At 37.1% G+C, this 18,663-nt stretch overlaps 1 protein-coding gene across 1 annotated transcript in view; it reads right to left on the minus strand.

Annotated features, from left to right (window-relative positions):
• Ndst4 (N-deacetylase and N-sulfotransferase 4) overlaps positions 1-18,663 on the minus strand; it is a 261,838-nt gene that overhangs the window by 133,835 nt on the left and 109,340 nt on the right. Inside the window, exon 2 of the mRNA XM_051185555.1 lies at positions 9,996-10,083. Within this exon, the coding sequence (XP_051041512.1) occupies positions 9,996-10,083 (88 nt within the window). The remainder of the gene's footprint in view (positions 1-9,995; positions 10,084-18,663) is intronic.

An 18,663-nucleotide genomic window follows, 5' to 3' on the forward strand; every position in this document is an offset into this window, starting at 1 on the left:
TTAGAAAACAGATCTAAATTAGTATTCCATAAATCTTTATACTCATACAAAATACTTTCAAAAATACTAATAATAAATATTCACCACTTTATGTATGGAAGGTAATATTATCACCATTTGTAGATGTGGAAACTGAGGTATAAAATGATTACATACTTTGTGTGTGTTTACACAGTTGGTGAAATGTCAAAGCCTTGTTTCAACACAACCTATCTTCCTCTAACTGGTGGTCTTTTAATCCACACTGTATATAGAGAAGTAAAGAAAATCACAAAACTATGACAGCAATTTTCCTTCTTTCATTTTTGAAGTTAACACGATTTTTAATTAAACAAATTTTTAGGAAGTAAAACTGACAAACAGGAAAGCAGTCTTGTACCAATTTCCAAACGTTATTCATGACAATTATTGAGTGGATTAGTTCTAGTTGATTACCAAAATATAACATCAATAATTCTCTCTAGCAATCATGTCCACTGAGAAATAAAATGCTCAACACTCCTAGAAGGTGGACTCAGATGTAGGGTTTATATTCTGTGGAGCTTTCATGTTTCATTTTCAATCAACATGTAAACATTTTCAGACTAAAACAATTCATTTTTTTCTTTTTAATCAGCCCCTGTATCCTGGTTTCAATCTGATACTTGTGGCCGAATGACTTTTAGAAAAGTTTAGTAATATGTCATTTTGGGGTCAGATTGGCTTTAACATGAAGGTCAGAGAGGTGGACAGGAAATAACACTTGATAAATACAAACAGTGATGCAGTCTAAACCATGCAGACCTAGACACCACTACACTTGAAACATGAGATCAAATGTTTTCAGAACAGTGAAGCTTATGTATCAGCATCCTCATGCACTGGGAGCTCAGACTATCCTAGGAAAAAAAACAGAGCACATCACAGACACAAGAGCACAGAATGAATGCGATTCCCTGGCTTTCAAAAACCTACTTTTCTATAATGTTAGATCTCCAGATAGAACTGTGACTAGACAGAGATAATGAATGCCTCTATGATAGAGGCCATCATAGCATTCTGCACTTGAGGAAATGTATGAGGCTTAAATGCATTGGTATGAACTCAACATAATACAATTGCACTCTTAAAAATGATTTTCTATGCTCCTTTAGGCAACACAGCAGAGTAGTTAAATAAAAGTTATATATTTATGTGGAGAAAATTAAATAGTATTTATAATATATATATGTCTTATTTGCTAAGTGAGCTATTACCACAATATCACATCATTGAATGTTTATCCCATCATTTATTTATTTATTATTTTTTACTAGGCTGATTTCAATTCAGAGCCACAATTAAACTGTATCTTTTGGGGGTGTATTTTAATAAAAATTCTTGAAATGTTAACAAAAATTGTCCTGTTTATTTTCTAATGGATGTTTGCTGTGTGCATGCCCAAGATGATAAGAAGAAATGGGAAGTAGCACATCTTCTATCAATGCTAACACTGAACATGTCTGGCAGGTTTAATATGTCCAAGTATGAGAAGGAATTGAAACCTGGAACTGTCTTCCAGACACATTTCATCTGAGAGAATGGATTTGCTTACACTGTGAAGTATTTAAGACAAAATTGTACTGTTTGTGTATGAACTCCAAGTAATCTCATAGCTTTAGTCCCCTGCATGAGCAGACACGGCCATTATAGTTATCTGCTTTATAACTTCATAGCCAGAGCTCTTAGGGCTGAACTCATTTCTTAAGGAGGCATTTGAAGATTTACAAAATCATGGTGATTTTCAAAATCATAAACTAGAATTGCCTAGCCTGTCTAGAGATGATGAACTAATCTCTCTTCAAATGCCCTTAAATTATACCATCATTACATTTATCAGGTAGTTAAGTATTAATTTCCCTTCTATTACTTTAAATAAATTTAAATATTTGAAAGTAAACCAAAAAAAAGAAAAAACTACCCAACATTTTTACTGATAAAAAAATCCAGTAAGATATTTCTACTTCATTCTAATGCTGAACTCTGCATTAGACATTTTCCTTGAGTAGTCAAGCTGCCCTTAGAAAGGATACAAACTACCTTTACATGGGGTATTGTTAAGGAGTCAATAAGGTGCAGAAGTACACAGAGATGACTATGATATGTTTCCTCTAAAATGCTGCAAACCTACAGTTTAACATCTGAAACAAAGCATTTAGCTTACAGCTGAAATGCACACACAGGTGCAGATCTTGGCTGCCCTCTTTACAGAGACTCCAACACACACTTTCAGTGTAAGCAGTTCATTGCATGAACATAGTTCTCTATACCCTAACATAAAAAGCACAATACTAATATTTTGAAGGTAGAAGATATCAGGGTGCATAGAAGTAAGACACAGGAGAACATAACCTAGAAAAACACAAAGTCTGTTAGGGGTCTGTTGAGAAGCTCAAAATAAGGAGAAAGATGCTTGGGCAGAGGTAGGGAAAAATGCCTGATGGATTATGAGGATTTTAAGGATATCAATCAGCTCTGTTAGGGGGAAAATATTAGGAAAAACTTTTCACCGATATGTAAATTAATAAGATGCCCTTTAGGATCTACTGCATTTCTTTGAGTCTATAAAATCCATTGCACATCTAAATAATGTATACCAAAGTATCGGTCAACTCAACATTTGATGATTTAAAAATGCTGTCCAATGGACCCACAACTCTAAGCCTCTGCTGTAGGTGAGTCTGGGACCAGTTCAGGTGTAATCCTCCCCCTTCCACACACACACCCTTTCCTGGGAACCCCTTGGGTTAGCCCCAAATCTCCATCTCCAGTGAGAAAACTCGTAGTACTCTGATCCACAAACCAATCCTCCCAGAATCTGCCCTACTGAACCCACTGCCCCTGCTCTGGTTGAGCACTGGGCCAGAGGGCGGATTCAACAATCTTTCCACCTCCAGGGAACTTCATGGATCTGCTAGGAGCACACTAGACCTGTCTATCCACTCGGGACCACCCTGCGTCCCTGCCTAACTTTATCTTTGATTCCATAGCCACTCCTCTGCCAGAGGATTACTCTGAGTCCCTTCCTGCCTGATCTTTCACCCCCATCACCAGGCCTCTTCCAGAGAGAGCTTGGACAACCCAGACCTACAGTCATTGAACTCCTGCACCACCTACTCCCAACAGGAGATTAACAAAGAGAGAGAAAGAGAGAGAGAGAGAGAGAGAGAGAGACAGAGAGACAGAGACAGAGACAGAGACAGAGACAGAGAGAGAGAGACCCCATCAGCAAGCACTGGAAGAAGCTATGGGAAGATGGAAATACAAGAAAACACCTAACAACAAAAATACAAGCAAGACACCACCATAATCTAGGGACTCCACACCAACTAGACCTGAACATACCAAAGCAGATGAAGCAGAAGAGAACAACTTAAAAAATAACTTCATAAAAATTATAGAGGCCCTCAAAGATGATATGTGAAAACCCTTTAAAGAATTGGGAGAAAAAACAAAAAATTGGAAAATTGAATAAATATCTTAAAGAAATCCAAGGAAAGGAATCAAACAGATGAAGGAAACAGTTCAACTTGAAAGCTAAAATAGAGACAATAAAGAAAACACAAACTGAGGGAATGCTGGAAATAGAAAAACTGGGCAAAAGATCAGGAACTATAGATGCAAGCATAACCAACAGAATACAAGAGATCAAAGAGAATCTCAGGCGATGAAGATAAACTAGAGGAAATATTTTCATTGAGCAAAGAAAATCTTAAATCCAACAAATGCTTAACACAAAACATCCAGGAAATGTGGGACACTGTGCAAAGGCCACACCTAAGAAAAATAGGCAAAGAAGAAGGGGAAGTATCCCAACTCAAAAGTGCAGAAAACAAATTCAACAAAACCATTAAAGAAAACTTTCCTAATCTGAAGAAGGACATGCCCATGAAAGTACAAGAAGCATATCGAACACCAAATAGACTGGACCAAAGAAAAAAGACCCCTCCAAATAGAATAATCAAACCACATAACACACAGAATAAAGAAAAAATATTAAGAGCAGCGAAGGAAAAAGGCCAGGTAACATATAAAGGCAGATCTATCAAAATGACACCTGACTTCTCCATGGAAATTCTCAAGACCAGAAGGTCCTGGATAGATGTTCTACAAGTATTAAGAGTCCATGGATGCCAGCCTAGGCTACTATACTTAGCAAAAGTCTCAATCACTATATATGGAGAAAACAAGATACTTAATGACAAAGCCAGATTTTCACAGTACATATCTGCAAATCCAGTCCAATAGAAATTATTGGAAGGAAAACTCCAACCCAAGGAATTAACTATGCTCACAAAGATATAGGCAATAGATAACCCCACTTCAGCATAATCCAAGAGTAAAGTAGTGTATATTATATTCAAAATACCACTACCAATAACAAATCTAAAACAAGCAAGCATTAGCAATCAATGTTCCTTACTTTCCCTCAACATTAATGGTCTTAACTCACCTATAAAAAGACACAGACTAACAGAGTGGATATGAAGACAGAATTCATATTTCTGCTGCATGCAAGAAACACATCAAAGCTTCAAAGACAGACATTACCTTAGGGTAAAGGGTTGGAAAAAGATTTTCCAATCAAATAGACACAAGAAGCAAGCATGTGTGGGTATCTATATCTAACAAGTTAGACTTCAAGCCAAAATCAATCAAAAGAGATGACGATGGTCATTTCTCATTCATCACAGGAGAAATCCATTAGCACAAAGTCTCAATTCTGAACAACTATGCCCAAATACAAAGGCAATTACGTTTGTAAAAGAAATCCTACTAAAACTCAAAGCTCACATAAAATCTCACATACTTATAGGGTGAGACTTCAACACCCCACTCTAACCACTAGACAGGAACACCAATCAGAAATTCAACAATGTAACAAAAGAACTAAGAGAAGTTATAACTCAATTGGGTTTAACAGACATCTATAGAACATTCCATCCAAACACAAAAGAATATAACTTCTCTGCTCCACATGCAACCTTCTCTAAAATCACCCACTTATTCGGCAATGTAAAAAACCTCAACAGAGACAAAAAAAAAAAAAAATTGAAATAGTCCCCTATATCTTATCAGACACCATGCTTTATTATTGGAATTCAACAATAACACAAATGACAGAAACCCTTACGAAATCATGGAAACTGAACAATGAGCAATTGCACCATAACTGGGTCAAGAAGAAATAAAGAAAGAAAGTAAAAACTTTCTAAAATACAATGAGAGTGAGGACACAACATACCCAAACTCATGGGACACCTTGAAAGCAGTGCTACAAGGGAAGTTCATTGCAATAAGTGCCCATATGAAGACAATGGAGGATAGCCATATTAAAGAATTAACAGTACAACTGAAAGCCTTAGAACAAACAGAAGCAAACTCACCCTGGAGGAGTAGAAACTGAGAAATAATCAGTTTGAGAGATGAAATCAATAAAGTAAAACCAGGAAACCAATACAAAAAAAAAATCAATGCAACAGAGTTGTTTTTTTGAGGAAATCAACAAGATAGAAAATCCTTTATCCAAATTAATGAAAAAGCAGAGAGAGAACATGCAAATTAACAAAATCAGAAGCAAAAAGGGGGACATAATAACAGACACTGAAAATTCCTGTCAATTTTCAGGTAATACTTTGAAAACTATACTCCACAAAATTTGAATATTAAGAAAAAATGGACAAATTTCCAGATAACTGTCACTTACCAAAATTAAATCAAGACCAGACAAGCAACTTAAATAGACCTAAAAGCCCTAATGAAATAGGGCTTTTATGAAATGTCATCAAAAGCCTCTCAAAAAAAAAAAAAAAAAAAAAAAAAAAAAAAAAAAAGAAAGAAAGAAAAAGAAAAAGAAAATCCCAGGGCGCCCAGGGCCAGAATTCTACCAGAATTCAAAGAAGAGCTAATACCAACACTCTTCAAATTGTTTCGCACAATAGAAGCAGAAGGTTCATTACCAAACTCTTTTTATGAGTCCACAATTACCTTTGTACCAAAGCCACACAAAGACACAACTATGAAAGAAAACTACAAAATAATATCACTCATGAACATTGATGCAAAAATACTCAATAAAATACTGGCAAATTGAATCCAAGAATACATCAGAGATATCATCCACCATGATCCAGTAGGCTTATACCTGGTTTGCAGGGAAGGTTCAATATATGAAAATATATCAATGTGATCAACTATATGAACAACCTGAAAAAGAACAGCCATATGACCATCTCACTAAATGCTGAAAAAGCCTTTGACAAAATTCAACACACTTTCATTATAAAGGTTTGGGAGCGATTGGGAATAACAAGAACATAACTAAACATAATAAACAATATATAGTACACCAACAGCCAACATCAAGCAGAATGGTGAGAAGCTTAAGGTGACTCCTTTACAATCAGGAACAACACAAGGGTGTCCTCTCTCTCCATATCTCTTCAATACTGTAGTTGAAGTTCTAGCTAAAGAAATAAGAAAACAAAAGAAGATCAAGTGTATAAAAATTGGAAAGGAAGAAGTCAAACTTTCACTATTTGCAGATGATATGAAAGTTTACATAAGTGACTCAAAAATCTCTACCATGGAACTTCTACACCTTCAGCAAACTAGCAGGATACAATATACAGTTAAAAAATCAGTACCCTACTATATAGAGACGACAAAGGGGCTGAGAAAGAAATCAGAGGAACATCACCCTTTACAAAAACCACAAACAACATAAAATATCTTGGGGTAATGCTTACCAAGCATGTGTAAGACCTATATAGTAAGAACTTTGTGTCTTTAAAAAAAAGAAATTAAATATGATACCAGAAAATGGAAAGATCTCCCATGCACTTGGATAGATAGTAAAAATGGCAATCTTGCCAAAAATAATCCACAGATTCAATGCAATCCCCATCAATAGCCCACCACATTTCTTCACTGACTTTGATAGGATAATACTTAACTTTATTTGGAAAAACAAAAGACCCAGGATAGCCAAAACAGCCAAGTACAATAAAGGAACTTCAGGTGGCATCACTATCCCCAACTTCAAGCTCTACTATAGAGATATTGTCCTGAAAACAGCTTGGTATTGGCATAAAAATAAACAAGTATACAAATGGAATCGAATCAATAATCCTGACATTAACCTTCACATCTATGAACACGTGATTTTTGTGAAAACAGCTAAAAGTATACAATGGAAGGAGGAAAGCATCTTCAACAAATGGTGCACACACAACTGGAAAAAATGTGTGTAGAAGACTGCAGATAGACCCATGTCTATTGCTGTGCACAAAACTCAAGTCCAAATGGATCAAAGACCTCAACATAAATCCATCCTCACTGAATCTCTTAGAGGAGTAAGTGGGAGGTACCCTTGAACCAATTGGGACAGGATACCACTTCCTGAATATAACTCCAGTAGCACAGACACTGAGATCGACAATTAATAAATGGGACCTCCTCAAACTGAGAAGCTTCTGTAAGGCAAAGGACACAGTTGACAAGACTGAATAACAGCCCATAGACTGGGAAAATGTCTTCACTAATCCTACATTTGACAGAGGGCTGATTTCCACAATATACAAAAAACTCAAGAAATTAGTCAGCAAAACACCAAGTAATCCTATTTAAAAATGGGGTATAGAACTGAAGAAAGCATTCTCAATAGAGGAAATCAAAAAGGCTGAAAGACACTTAAGAAAGTGTTCAACATCATTAGCTATCAGGGAAGTGCAAATGAAAACAACTCTCAGATACCATCTAAATCCTGCCAGAATGGTTAAAATTAGAAACACCAATGACAACTTATGCTGGAGAAGATGTGGAGAAAGGGGAGGGAACACTCCTCCACTGCTTGTGAGAGTGCACACATGTACAGTCATTTTGGAAATGAGTATGGCAGTTCTTCAGGAAAATGGGAATCAGTCTACCACAGGACCAGGCAATCTCCTTCTTAGGAATATATTCAAATGATCCACATCCTTGCAAAAATACATGTGCTCAACTACGTTCATAGCAGCATTATTTGTAATAGCAGGAACCTGGAAGCAACCTAGAAGCCCCTCAACTGAAGAATGGATAAAGAAGATGTGGCACATTTACAAAATGGAATAATATTCTGTGGAATAAAAAAACAACTGAATCTTGAAATTCAGAGGCAAATGGGTAGAACTTGAAGAAACCAACCTGAATGAGGTAACCCAGTCACAAGAAGTGGAGCATGCCATGTACTCACTCATATAGGAATTTTAGACATAGAGCAAAAGATCTGCAGCCTATAATTCACACCACCAGAGAAACGAGGTTACAAGGATGAATCTAAGGGATTCATATAAGGTCCCTCACAAAAGGGGAAAGGAATAAGATCTTCTGAGCATATTATGAGTTGGGGGGGCAGTGAGTGGAGGGGAGATAAGAGAAAGATAAGGGGAAAGGAAAGCATTTTGGACTGGGAAGGTTGAGTCAGGAGAGGAAGAGCTAAAACAAGAAAGAAAGAGAGACTGAAAGAGAGAGAGAGAGAGATACCATAAAAGAGGGAACCATTATAGTTTTGAAGAGAAAACTGACTCTAGAGAAATGTACAGAGACATACAAGACTGACCCCAACTAACAATTTGCGCAACAGTGGAAAGGGTACCATAAATGCCCTTCCCTGATAATGAGATTGATAACTAAGTTATTTACCATCATGGAGCCCTCATCTAGTAGCTGATGGAAACAGAAGCAGACACCCACAACTAAACACTGAGCAGAACTAGAAACCAGATGCAGAGAAGGAGGACGAGCGCAGGCTACAGAAACCCACAGAGACAGCTGCCCTGAACAAGGAGGAGCCAATTGGCCCAGACTGATAGCTGGTAATCTAGCATTGGAGTGACTCAGACCTCCTGAACACGGGTCTCAGTTAGAAGGCCTGGGCAGTCTAAAGGACCTCTGACAATGGAACCAGGATGTATCCCTAGTTCACAAAAGGACTTTGGGGATGCATTCCCCATGGAGGGATACTCCCTTAACCTAGAGGCAGGAGGGAGGGCCTAGTCCCTATTCCATATGATTTGACAGATTTTGTTGACCCCTCCTAGCAGGCATCACTCTACTTGGGGAGTGTGTGGGAGGAATGTTATGGGAGGGTTGTTGGGGGCATGGAAAGGTAGGAGAGAGGTAGGAATGGCTGGAGGGAGAGGTAACTAAGATATATATGTAAAATAAGAAAAATAAATAAAAAAGTGCTGTCCAATGCTGTTCATCATAGTGTCTATATTGTCCTCATTTTTTCCTACACTGTGCTTTCACTTACATGACACAGACAAAAGATGCACAATCACTTTGTATAAGGATGATGGTTTTTCTTGCAGAGTTCTGAAGTCAATTTTCTTTCTCCTGTTTATTTTCCCCCATTTTTTAAATTTCATTTTATATTCCAATCACATTTCTCCCTCCCACATCTACTCCCAACCCCTTTGCCTCCTCCCACCCTCCTAACCTTCCTCCTTGCCCAACCCCAGTCCACTCCTCATAGGTAAGGGCTGCCATGGGAAGTCAACATTCTGTCACAACGTTCTGGGACAGGGACAGGCCCCTCTCCCATGTATTAATAGTGAGCATGGAGACCCTCGATAGGGAGTAATAAGCTAGTTCATGTAACAGGTTTGTATCATGGTCCTAATACTAGGGGCCCCTCTGATATTTCAAACTTCACAACTATCTCCCACATATGAAAGGCCTAATATTGTCCCCTGAAGTCTCCACTGTTGCAAATCTTGAGTTCATGAACTTCTGCATGTGCTTTCTTTTTGCCTTTAATTTTAGAAAGTTTTGTCAAGTAAACAAATTGATGTTTGTATCTAGATAGTCATACAGTGCGCCCGTGTTCCACCCCCCTCCATAATCAACATAGACAACCAAGTCCACTACTTATGGAACATTTAAAATTCTACATCCTATATTTAGCTGCCTGAGAACACAAATCTACTTCTTACCTGTGTGGTAAAACTTCCCTGAAAATCCAAGGTTGAAGGTAAAATTTGCAACCTGAGTGCGCAGAAAATTTTGAGTCTCTAGTAATGCCTGAAATAAATAAGAAATTAACATGGTTTTAGAACAATAAATTGAAGCATTGGGATGCCACTTTCACCAGTGTGTGTACGCATGAGAGAAATAACAGGAGCTTTGGTGTCTGATGGGCATCAATTGTGTATTCATATTACAGCTATTGTAATTATTACGGATGTTATTTTATTGAAGGTCACAGAACTGTGAAACAGTTAAATCCTGAGCACATTATGCATCATTGAGAGCCAATTCTCCAATTGCACAGCCTTGAAATCATTTTTTCATTTTGTACAAGACATTTCTTGAATTTCAGATTATTACATTTCCTTTCCAGGGGGAAACTTTCAGAATTGTTGCTATAGACAAGTCCTATGTATGTTACTATGGAACAGGGCAGCACTTTTATTTGTACTACATTTCATTATGTCACCGTGTTACTGCTCTCATGATCTTAAAGGTAAAATTATTGAAGTGAAAACTTGAGTTTTTACTTCATAAAGTAATGAGCAATGTACATTTTACAAGGCATTGCTTGCAATTCTGAAAAGAAAATTATGGAATAAACATGCTATTTGTTGCAAAAATTATTCTCTATTTTCCTAACATAGTGAACATTTCTTTACTTCCTAGATTTTGAATTACACTATTGTAACTTCCCATTTGTAGGTAAGATAAGAACACATTGATAATAATTGGCCAGGATTACTCATTTTATTAGTCCTCCAGTGCTATCATCCCACATTGAGAATACGTTCATATTCTTTCTTTCTTATTGGTACGACTACTGATTTATTGACTGAGAACATTTATCCTATTTTAAAATAGCTTTTACAAGAGAACTTTGTTCTGGTAGAAAACTGGTGCTTTTAATTTCAATATTTTTGGTTACTGAATCCATCTGTTAGGGTGTAAAAAGAGCCGAAGTTTAGATTGTTTACATGGCATTAGTAATGATGAATAAGTTTTGGCCTCAAACATCTTTATGGTCCTTACTATTCTTTGTAAATTGTTTGAATTTAAAGAAAGAGAGAGGTAAAAACATTGATATGAAGAAGGAAGTTGGGAAGGAAAGGAGAAAGGGAAGGAGGGAGGAGAGGAGGGCGAGAACAGTTACCAAATAGATACTAATAAATAATACAGTTAGTGGTTATTCAAGACAATAATTATGATTGAAACTATCATGACTAATCTTATTTTCTCATTATCAAAAAAAAAAAAAAAACACAAAACAATGAACCTGAATCAAAACATACAAACAAATAACACCTCTGGGAAGTTAAACTCATTAGTTTTAATCAATTATAGCAAGTATTAAACACTGTTTTATTTTTATTTGTTTTCAACACATCACAAATGCAGTTTCCACTCCATCCATTCCTACCAGCTCTCGCATACCCAGATCCACAGCTTCTATGTTTCACTTCAGAAAAGAGCAGGCTTCCCAGAGTACCAGCCAGAAATGTATAACAAGATACAAAAGACCTAAGGAAATATTAAAATAGGATGATGCCCAATAACTTGAAACCCACTCCACAAGTGGGAACCCATGCCTGACAATGCCTGGATGGGCAGAAATTGGAGACTGGATAGACCAGAGACTTAGGGTAGAACCAAACATGAATGTTCTTTTGGAAAAATTATTCTTAAGAATATTGTGCTATTCTCATAGACAGGTCCCTAGTCTAGTCATCATTAGACAGGCTTCTGTCTGCGGTATATGGGAGCAGATACACAGACTGAAAGTGAGACATGGTGCAGAGAGAGAGAGAAAGAGAGAGAGAGAGAACAAATTGGGGCTCTCTCCCCAACCTCCCCACAGAAATCGGGTAACCAGAGAAAGAAGAAGGAAAATCTGTGGGAGTCAGAGGGGAAGAGTGGACTCACAGAGACTGAAGTATCATGCACAGGCCTGCATAGGTCTGCATCTGGTCATCTGTATGTAGGTTATGGTGTTAGCTTTGAGTTTTTGTGGGACTCCTAAAAGTGGAAACAGGTATATCTCAGACACTTTTGTCTGCTCTTGAGACCCTTTTCCTCCTGTTGGGTTGCCTTTTCCAGTCTTGATAGGAGGGCTTATGCCTTGTCTTGTTGTATCTTGTTTTGTCCTGTTGGGCTGTCATGGTTTGGAGACCTGCTCTTTTCTGAAAAGGACATTGAGGGGGTGTGAATCTTTAGAAGAGTGTTGGGGAGGAGGTGTTGGGAGAAGGGGAGTGAGGGAAACTGAGGTTGGCATGTGCTGTAGGACAGCATATGCTTCAATAAAAGGGATAAGAAGGGGGTTGCCAAAATGCACAAGACATCTTGAGGTTATTGCTGAATGCAGTGGAATAAAGCCTTCAAAACAAAATTATGCTTTTCTCCCCCTCTTAGTGAGTCCCTTTTTTGTGCCATCCATCATATGTTCATTCCCTGTAATTCCATTTTTTTGAAACACAAATTTTTTGTTTTATTATTTCATCCCTTTCCTTCTTCCTCTCCAATCATATCCATTCATGATTTTTTTTTCTTCTGAGTTCCTAAAGTGATTCAAAATTCTACATGATGTCAACATTGCTTCCATTCACTAGGAGCTTACTATTGTGTTGAGAATAATAAGCACCAACCATGTAGCTGCAGACCTTACTGCTGACAGAGGTGAGGTGGAGAAGGAAAAACGAGGAGGAGAGTAGAGGAGAGGGAGTGGAGAGAGGAAGGAGGAGGAGGCAGATGACAATGAGGAGAGAATACAGATTTGCACAGTCACATGTGTGTAATTATACCTCTTCATAAAAGTCTACATTTTGCTTTGAAGGATAATTTATAGAATATTTCCTGACACATCCACTTATTAGATGTTTTTGGGATCAACAATCTAATGACAGAAATGCAATGCTCCCACTAACCTTCTCTCAGCTTTTACAAAGACTGTAAAGATCTACAGTGTTTATTGATAATTTTCAGCTTCTATTCACTATTCTGTGTCATCATACTAGGCTTCTGAAACAGGAAGTGCATTGAAAACTTGGCTCAGGGAAGCTATTCTACCAATGACTCAATCATTAGTAGCCATTTTAGCTTTTTTTTTTTTTTTTAAAAAAAAACAAATTTCCTATATCTATAAAATGGAATAAGGAACACTTACATCATAGGTGACCTGCTACATAGTATGATGACAATAAATAATGTTTAATAAGCAAATTCAATCAATCAATTCTGGAGCTGGCAGTCTTTTCTATCAATCACAAATCCTTGGCATCTTTAAATTTTTTTTTTTTTTTTTGGCTACATGTCTTTCTCCATACCCTATTTCACCAAGTAATCCTTAGTCTGAATTACCACAGAACCACCTTCTGTGTGTTTCTTTTCTTTCTTTCTTTTTTTTTTTTTTTTTTTTTTTTTTTTTTAGTTTTTCAAGAAGAGCTTCTCTGTTTTGCTTTGGACCCTGTCCTGGAACTTGCTCTGCAGACCAGGCTGTCCTCAAACTCACAGAGGCCTGCCTCTGCCTCCTGAGTGCTGGGACTAAAGACGTACACCACCAATGCCTGGCTTTCTGTGTGTTTCTATGTCTTCCTCACTCTACATTCTGCTTAGAAAGCTCCCTTTATTCCCAATCTCCATTCAAAACCCCAGCTACTCATTAAAACTCTTACAAATGTCATATTTCTTCAAGAAGCAACCTTTAATCCCTTTAAAATTTTCCTTGTCTTCCACAGAGTGTTTCTAAATTATTTTTTTTAATTTGCAGAATTATCTGTTGATTTATTAAATGCACTTTCCATCTTATTTCCTTCGCTAGTCAATAAGAGTGTTTAGGTTGATCAAATCTTAGTCATTTTTTTTCCTGTATCCTTTGTTGGGAAATGTAATTTTGTGCATGTGAATTATATTCACAGAGAAAAGCACATGTTAATGCACAACAGTAAATAGGATTAATTCCACTTATTTTGTTTGCAATGTATTTTTCAATGCTAAACTGATAAACATAGATCAGCCAAATGATGTATCAGAACAGTATGAGAAAGACTTATACTTCATCACCACATAGTATAATATCAAAGTTGTATAGCAATGCATTTCCACTTAATTAAGGGAGGGACAGAGGCCAGGTGACATAAACTCTCTTATTCTGGCACTACTTAAATCTGTAGAATCATACAGACATTTTCATTGATGAAAGGAGTAGAACTGTCCAGGCATAGCTTCTTAATTCAGATCATGACTAGCATGGGAGTAAAAAGACAAACATTATGAGCATTCAGCAAATGGACATCTAAGGAAGTATCAGAGATACCAAGGTTTTTTTTTTTTTTTTTTTTTTTTTTATTTGCTGAGTAACTACTCTTCGATTTTCACAACACAGAGGACGTAAGTTTCTGTATTTTCCAATGACGAAAATACAACACTGGATATATAAAAAATTAATTAAAGTTTAAACCTAACTACCTAAAATAAAATAAGTTTGAAAAATAAAAGTGTTACGCCTTGAAAACCTAGAGAGGTGTTGGAAAATAAAACGTAATTTGGAAATTGGAAAAATATAAATGTTAGAAGCAAGATCAGAGCAAAAACAACATGTGAAGGTAAGAGTAGATAAAACATGAGGAAACTTCTAAAATCAGTCCTGGGTAATGGGAAGAAAAGTATTAATAATCTGGAAATGAAATATCTCAATTTGAGAATAAAATAAAAAATAAAACATGTAACACGGTATAGGTAAAAGCGAAATACCAGGTAGGTTTACATATGCTTTCAAATCTTAATTGTTCAGGGAACTTAACTTGAAATTAGATGGAAAATAATCCAGTTTGGATAATAGTTTTTATTCTCTCTCTCTCTCTATCTCTCACTCTCTCCTATTTAAATTATAAACAATCTTGTTTTATGTATTAATCCCAGTTCCCTCTTGCTCCTACCCTCCCATGTCCCCCACTGACCCTCCATTTCATCCCTTCCCTTTTTTCTCCCCAGGGAGGGTGAGGCCTTCCACAGAGGATCATCACAGTTTGTCACATCATGTGGAGCAGGGCCTAGGCCCTCCCCCTGTGTCTAGTCTGAGAAAGTATCCCTCAATGTGGAATGGGCTCCCAAAGTCCATCATACACTAGAGATACAAACTGATCCACTACCAGAGGGACCATAGACTGCACAGGCCTCTTAACTGACACCAAAGTTCAGGGGCCTGGACTTGTCCTATGCTGGTTCCCAGCTATCAATCTGTGGTTCATGATCTCCCCCTTGTTCAGGTCAGCTGTTTCTGTGCTTTTCTCTAGCCTGGTCTTGACACCTTTGCTCATCACTCCTCCTTGTCTGCAACTGGATTCCAGGAGTTCAGCTCAGTGTTTTGCTGTGGGTGTCTGCTTCTGCTTCCATAAGCTACTGGATGAAGGCTTTAGGATGCAAGCAAGTTGGTTATCAATCTCATTATCAGGGAAGGGCATTTAAGGTAGCATCTCCACTATTTCTTATATTGTTAGTCACTGGACATTTTTCAGGAATGTGGCAGGATACAAGATTAATTCAAGAGGAAGCTCATGGTCTACTGTCTGGGAAACCAGTATAGGATCGACCCAGCTTCCCTGAATATGGTGTTAGTTGGGAGGACTGGATAGTCTTTGGGGTCTCTGGTATTAGATCAGTATTTATCCCTAGTATATAAATGGACTTTGGGAACCCATTCCACATAGAGGGATACTCCCTCACCTTAGACACATGGGGAGGCCCTGGGCCCTGCTTTAAATGATATGACAGACTTTGAAGACTCCCCATGAAAGGCCTCACCCTGCCTGGGGAGCAGAAAGGGGATGGGATTGGGTTGGTGTGGGGAACAGGGACTGACATGTAATATAAGCTTGTTTCAAATTTAAATAAAAAATTATTAAAAAAAATAGGAAGAACACAAAACCATTTAGGAGGCTGTTGAAATACCAACAAAGATAATAAAAACATGGCTTGTGTTTGGGGCACTGGAAATGGTAAAGAGGAAAAAAGTAAGAAGTGTGGCTGCATTGGACTGGTGTGAGAAGTGGAATGGGCCATAGTTCCATGAATGATTCAGGTTTTTGACTCTCAGTGAAGTAAGGAAAAATTGAAAATCACCTTAAGAAAAAATAATCAATACTTCCACTACCTAAATTTCTTCCACAAAGAGTATGAGTGCACCATAGACACCTCTATATACTGCCCTCATAGGAATGAGTTTCAAGTTGTTATTTTTCCTTTTTTTTTTTAGTCAGGGCCTGGATACTGTATCTCAGAGATAAACTATACATTTAATGTTTTTGAGGAATAGCCTCATAGGACAACGTGATATTTTCAATAATGAAATGTTAAATATCATACTAGGTAAATATATTGGCATAGAGAAGATAATATCTGAAAGCTGATTTGACATTGTAACATAACATTAGCTCACATCACTTGTGAGTAGAGTTTCCATTTTCTGCCTGATTATCAATGACACAGGATGGTTATTATAAATCATTAAATTAGAAGCACATTTACTATTTTGTAAATTTTGTCTGAATGCAACAGTTAAACGTATTGTGTGTCTCTGAAGCCCTTTACATTAGGGTTTGTCATACAACCTAAACTTGGTTACTAGAGAGTCTCAAATTCAAATTGTGCTCACAGAGTTCTTGGCCACAGATGCCTGTAATTTTCAAAAGTGGGATGATACTAAGTTACTACAAGACTCAGGTTCTCTCTCAGCTGTACCCTAACTTTAGTTTATCTAGGTCATATCAAACTGTCACAGAGCTTTATATACTGAATATTTCCTTCTTTCTTGTTAACATTACTCAGTCAAACTGTGACAAAGCATTTACAGTAATCAGCTTTTAGGACGAATCATTTGCTACAGGGTTTCAGAGTTCAAAGTTCACCCATAATTGGCCTAGTTAACATAGGTCTATAGGGATATAATACAAAGTAAGTGTCCTTCCTATAGGATAAAAAAATCAAAAATATATATGGAAAGGGGCTAAGGTCCAACTCTTCTATTTTGAACAACTCATCTCTTAAAACTGCCACTAGCTCATAGAAACATAAGCTGGAGATGAAATTATTAAAACACAGACCTTTGAGAAAATTTTAAATCCCAGTTACCTATATAATTGATTATAAATTTGAATCAAATAAGTTAACTTGAACAAAATGAAAATCCACTATGACCATTGAAATAGAACCATTTAAGCCCTTGGAATTCTCCTTTATAAGTTGGTTCCACTAAGACTTTTCTTTAATCATAGTATTTAATTAACTCTAAGGTTTTGGCCATGAGTGTATACCATGATGTATAGTATTTTGAATTATAAAATTTTAAACAGATATTGCAAATTCAGAGGTTATTCTTGGATGAAATGATACAGAAGACCATTTCCTGAAAAATAACACCAGTAGCCCAGGCACTTAAATCGACAATTAATAAACAGGACCTCTTGAAACTGAGAAGCTCCTGTAAGGCAAAGGACACAGTCAACAAGACAAAATGGCAGCCCACAGACTGGGAAAAGATCTTCACAAACCCCACATCTGTCAGAGGACTGATTTCCAAAATATACAAAAATATCCAATTAAAAAATGTGGTACAGAACTAAATAGACAATTTTCAATAGAGGAAGCTAAAAGGGCTGAAAAATACTTAAGAAAGTTCTCAACATCCTTAGTCATCATGGAAATGCAAGTCAAAACAACTCTGAAATACCATTTTACACCTGCCAGAATGGCTAAAATAAAAAATACCAATGACAGTTTATGCAGGAAAGGATGTGGAGAAAGGAGACCCTCCTCCACTGCTGGTGGGAGTGCAAACTTGTGCAGCCACTTTGGAAATCAGTATGTTGGTTTCTTAGGAAAATGACAATCAGTCTCCCTCAAAATCCATCAATTCCACTCTTGGGCATATACCCAAAGGATGCACATTTATATACAATGACATAGACTTGTGATGTTCCTAACAGCGTTTTTTTTTTTTTGGTTTTTTTTTTTTTTTTTTTTTTTTTTTTGTAATAGCCAGAACCTGGAAGCAACATAGATGCCCCTTAAACTGAAGAATGTATGGAGAAAATATTGTACATTTACACAATGGAGCATTACTCAGCAGGAAAAAAACAAAATACAAAAAAACAAAAAAATTAAATCTTGAAATTCTCAGGCAAATGAATGGAACTAGAAGAAAGCATCCTGGGTGAAGTAATCCAGTCACAAAAAGACAAGCATGGTATGTACTCACTCATATTTGTTTAGTAGACATAGAGCAAAGGATCACCAGCCTACAATCCATACCTCCAGAGGACCTAAGAAACAGGAGTACCCTAAGAGACTGTAAGGAGTAAGGTTTTTCAGTCTGGTGCCTGGTCTTGTCCCACCACCGCCAGCCCTAATAAACACACTGTGACTCTGTATTTGATATAATGCTGTTGGCCAGTCACTTGTTTCTTATCAGCTAGCTCTGTCTTAATTATTAACCCATTTCTAGGTATTTCCATGTGGTCTTACCAGCGAGAGGCAGCTGCCGGTTCTGCCTTCTCCAAACTCCCCATGTTGACTCATCCTCACGACTTTCTCTTTCCTCCTTGTCTCCTAGTCCCACCTATCTTACTTTCATATTGGCCAACT

The sequence above is a fragment of the Phodopus roborovskii genome, unplaced genomic scaffold (genome assembly GCF_943737965.1).
Source record: "Phodopus roborovskii unplaced genomic scaffold, PHOROB, whole genome shotgun sequence".
Classification (NCBI taxonomy): domain Eukaryota; kingdom Metazoa; phylum Chordata; class Mammalia; order Rodentia; family Cricetidae; genus Phodopus; species Phodopus roborovskii.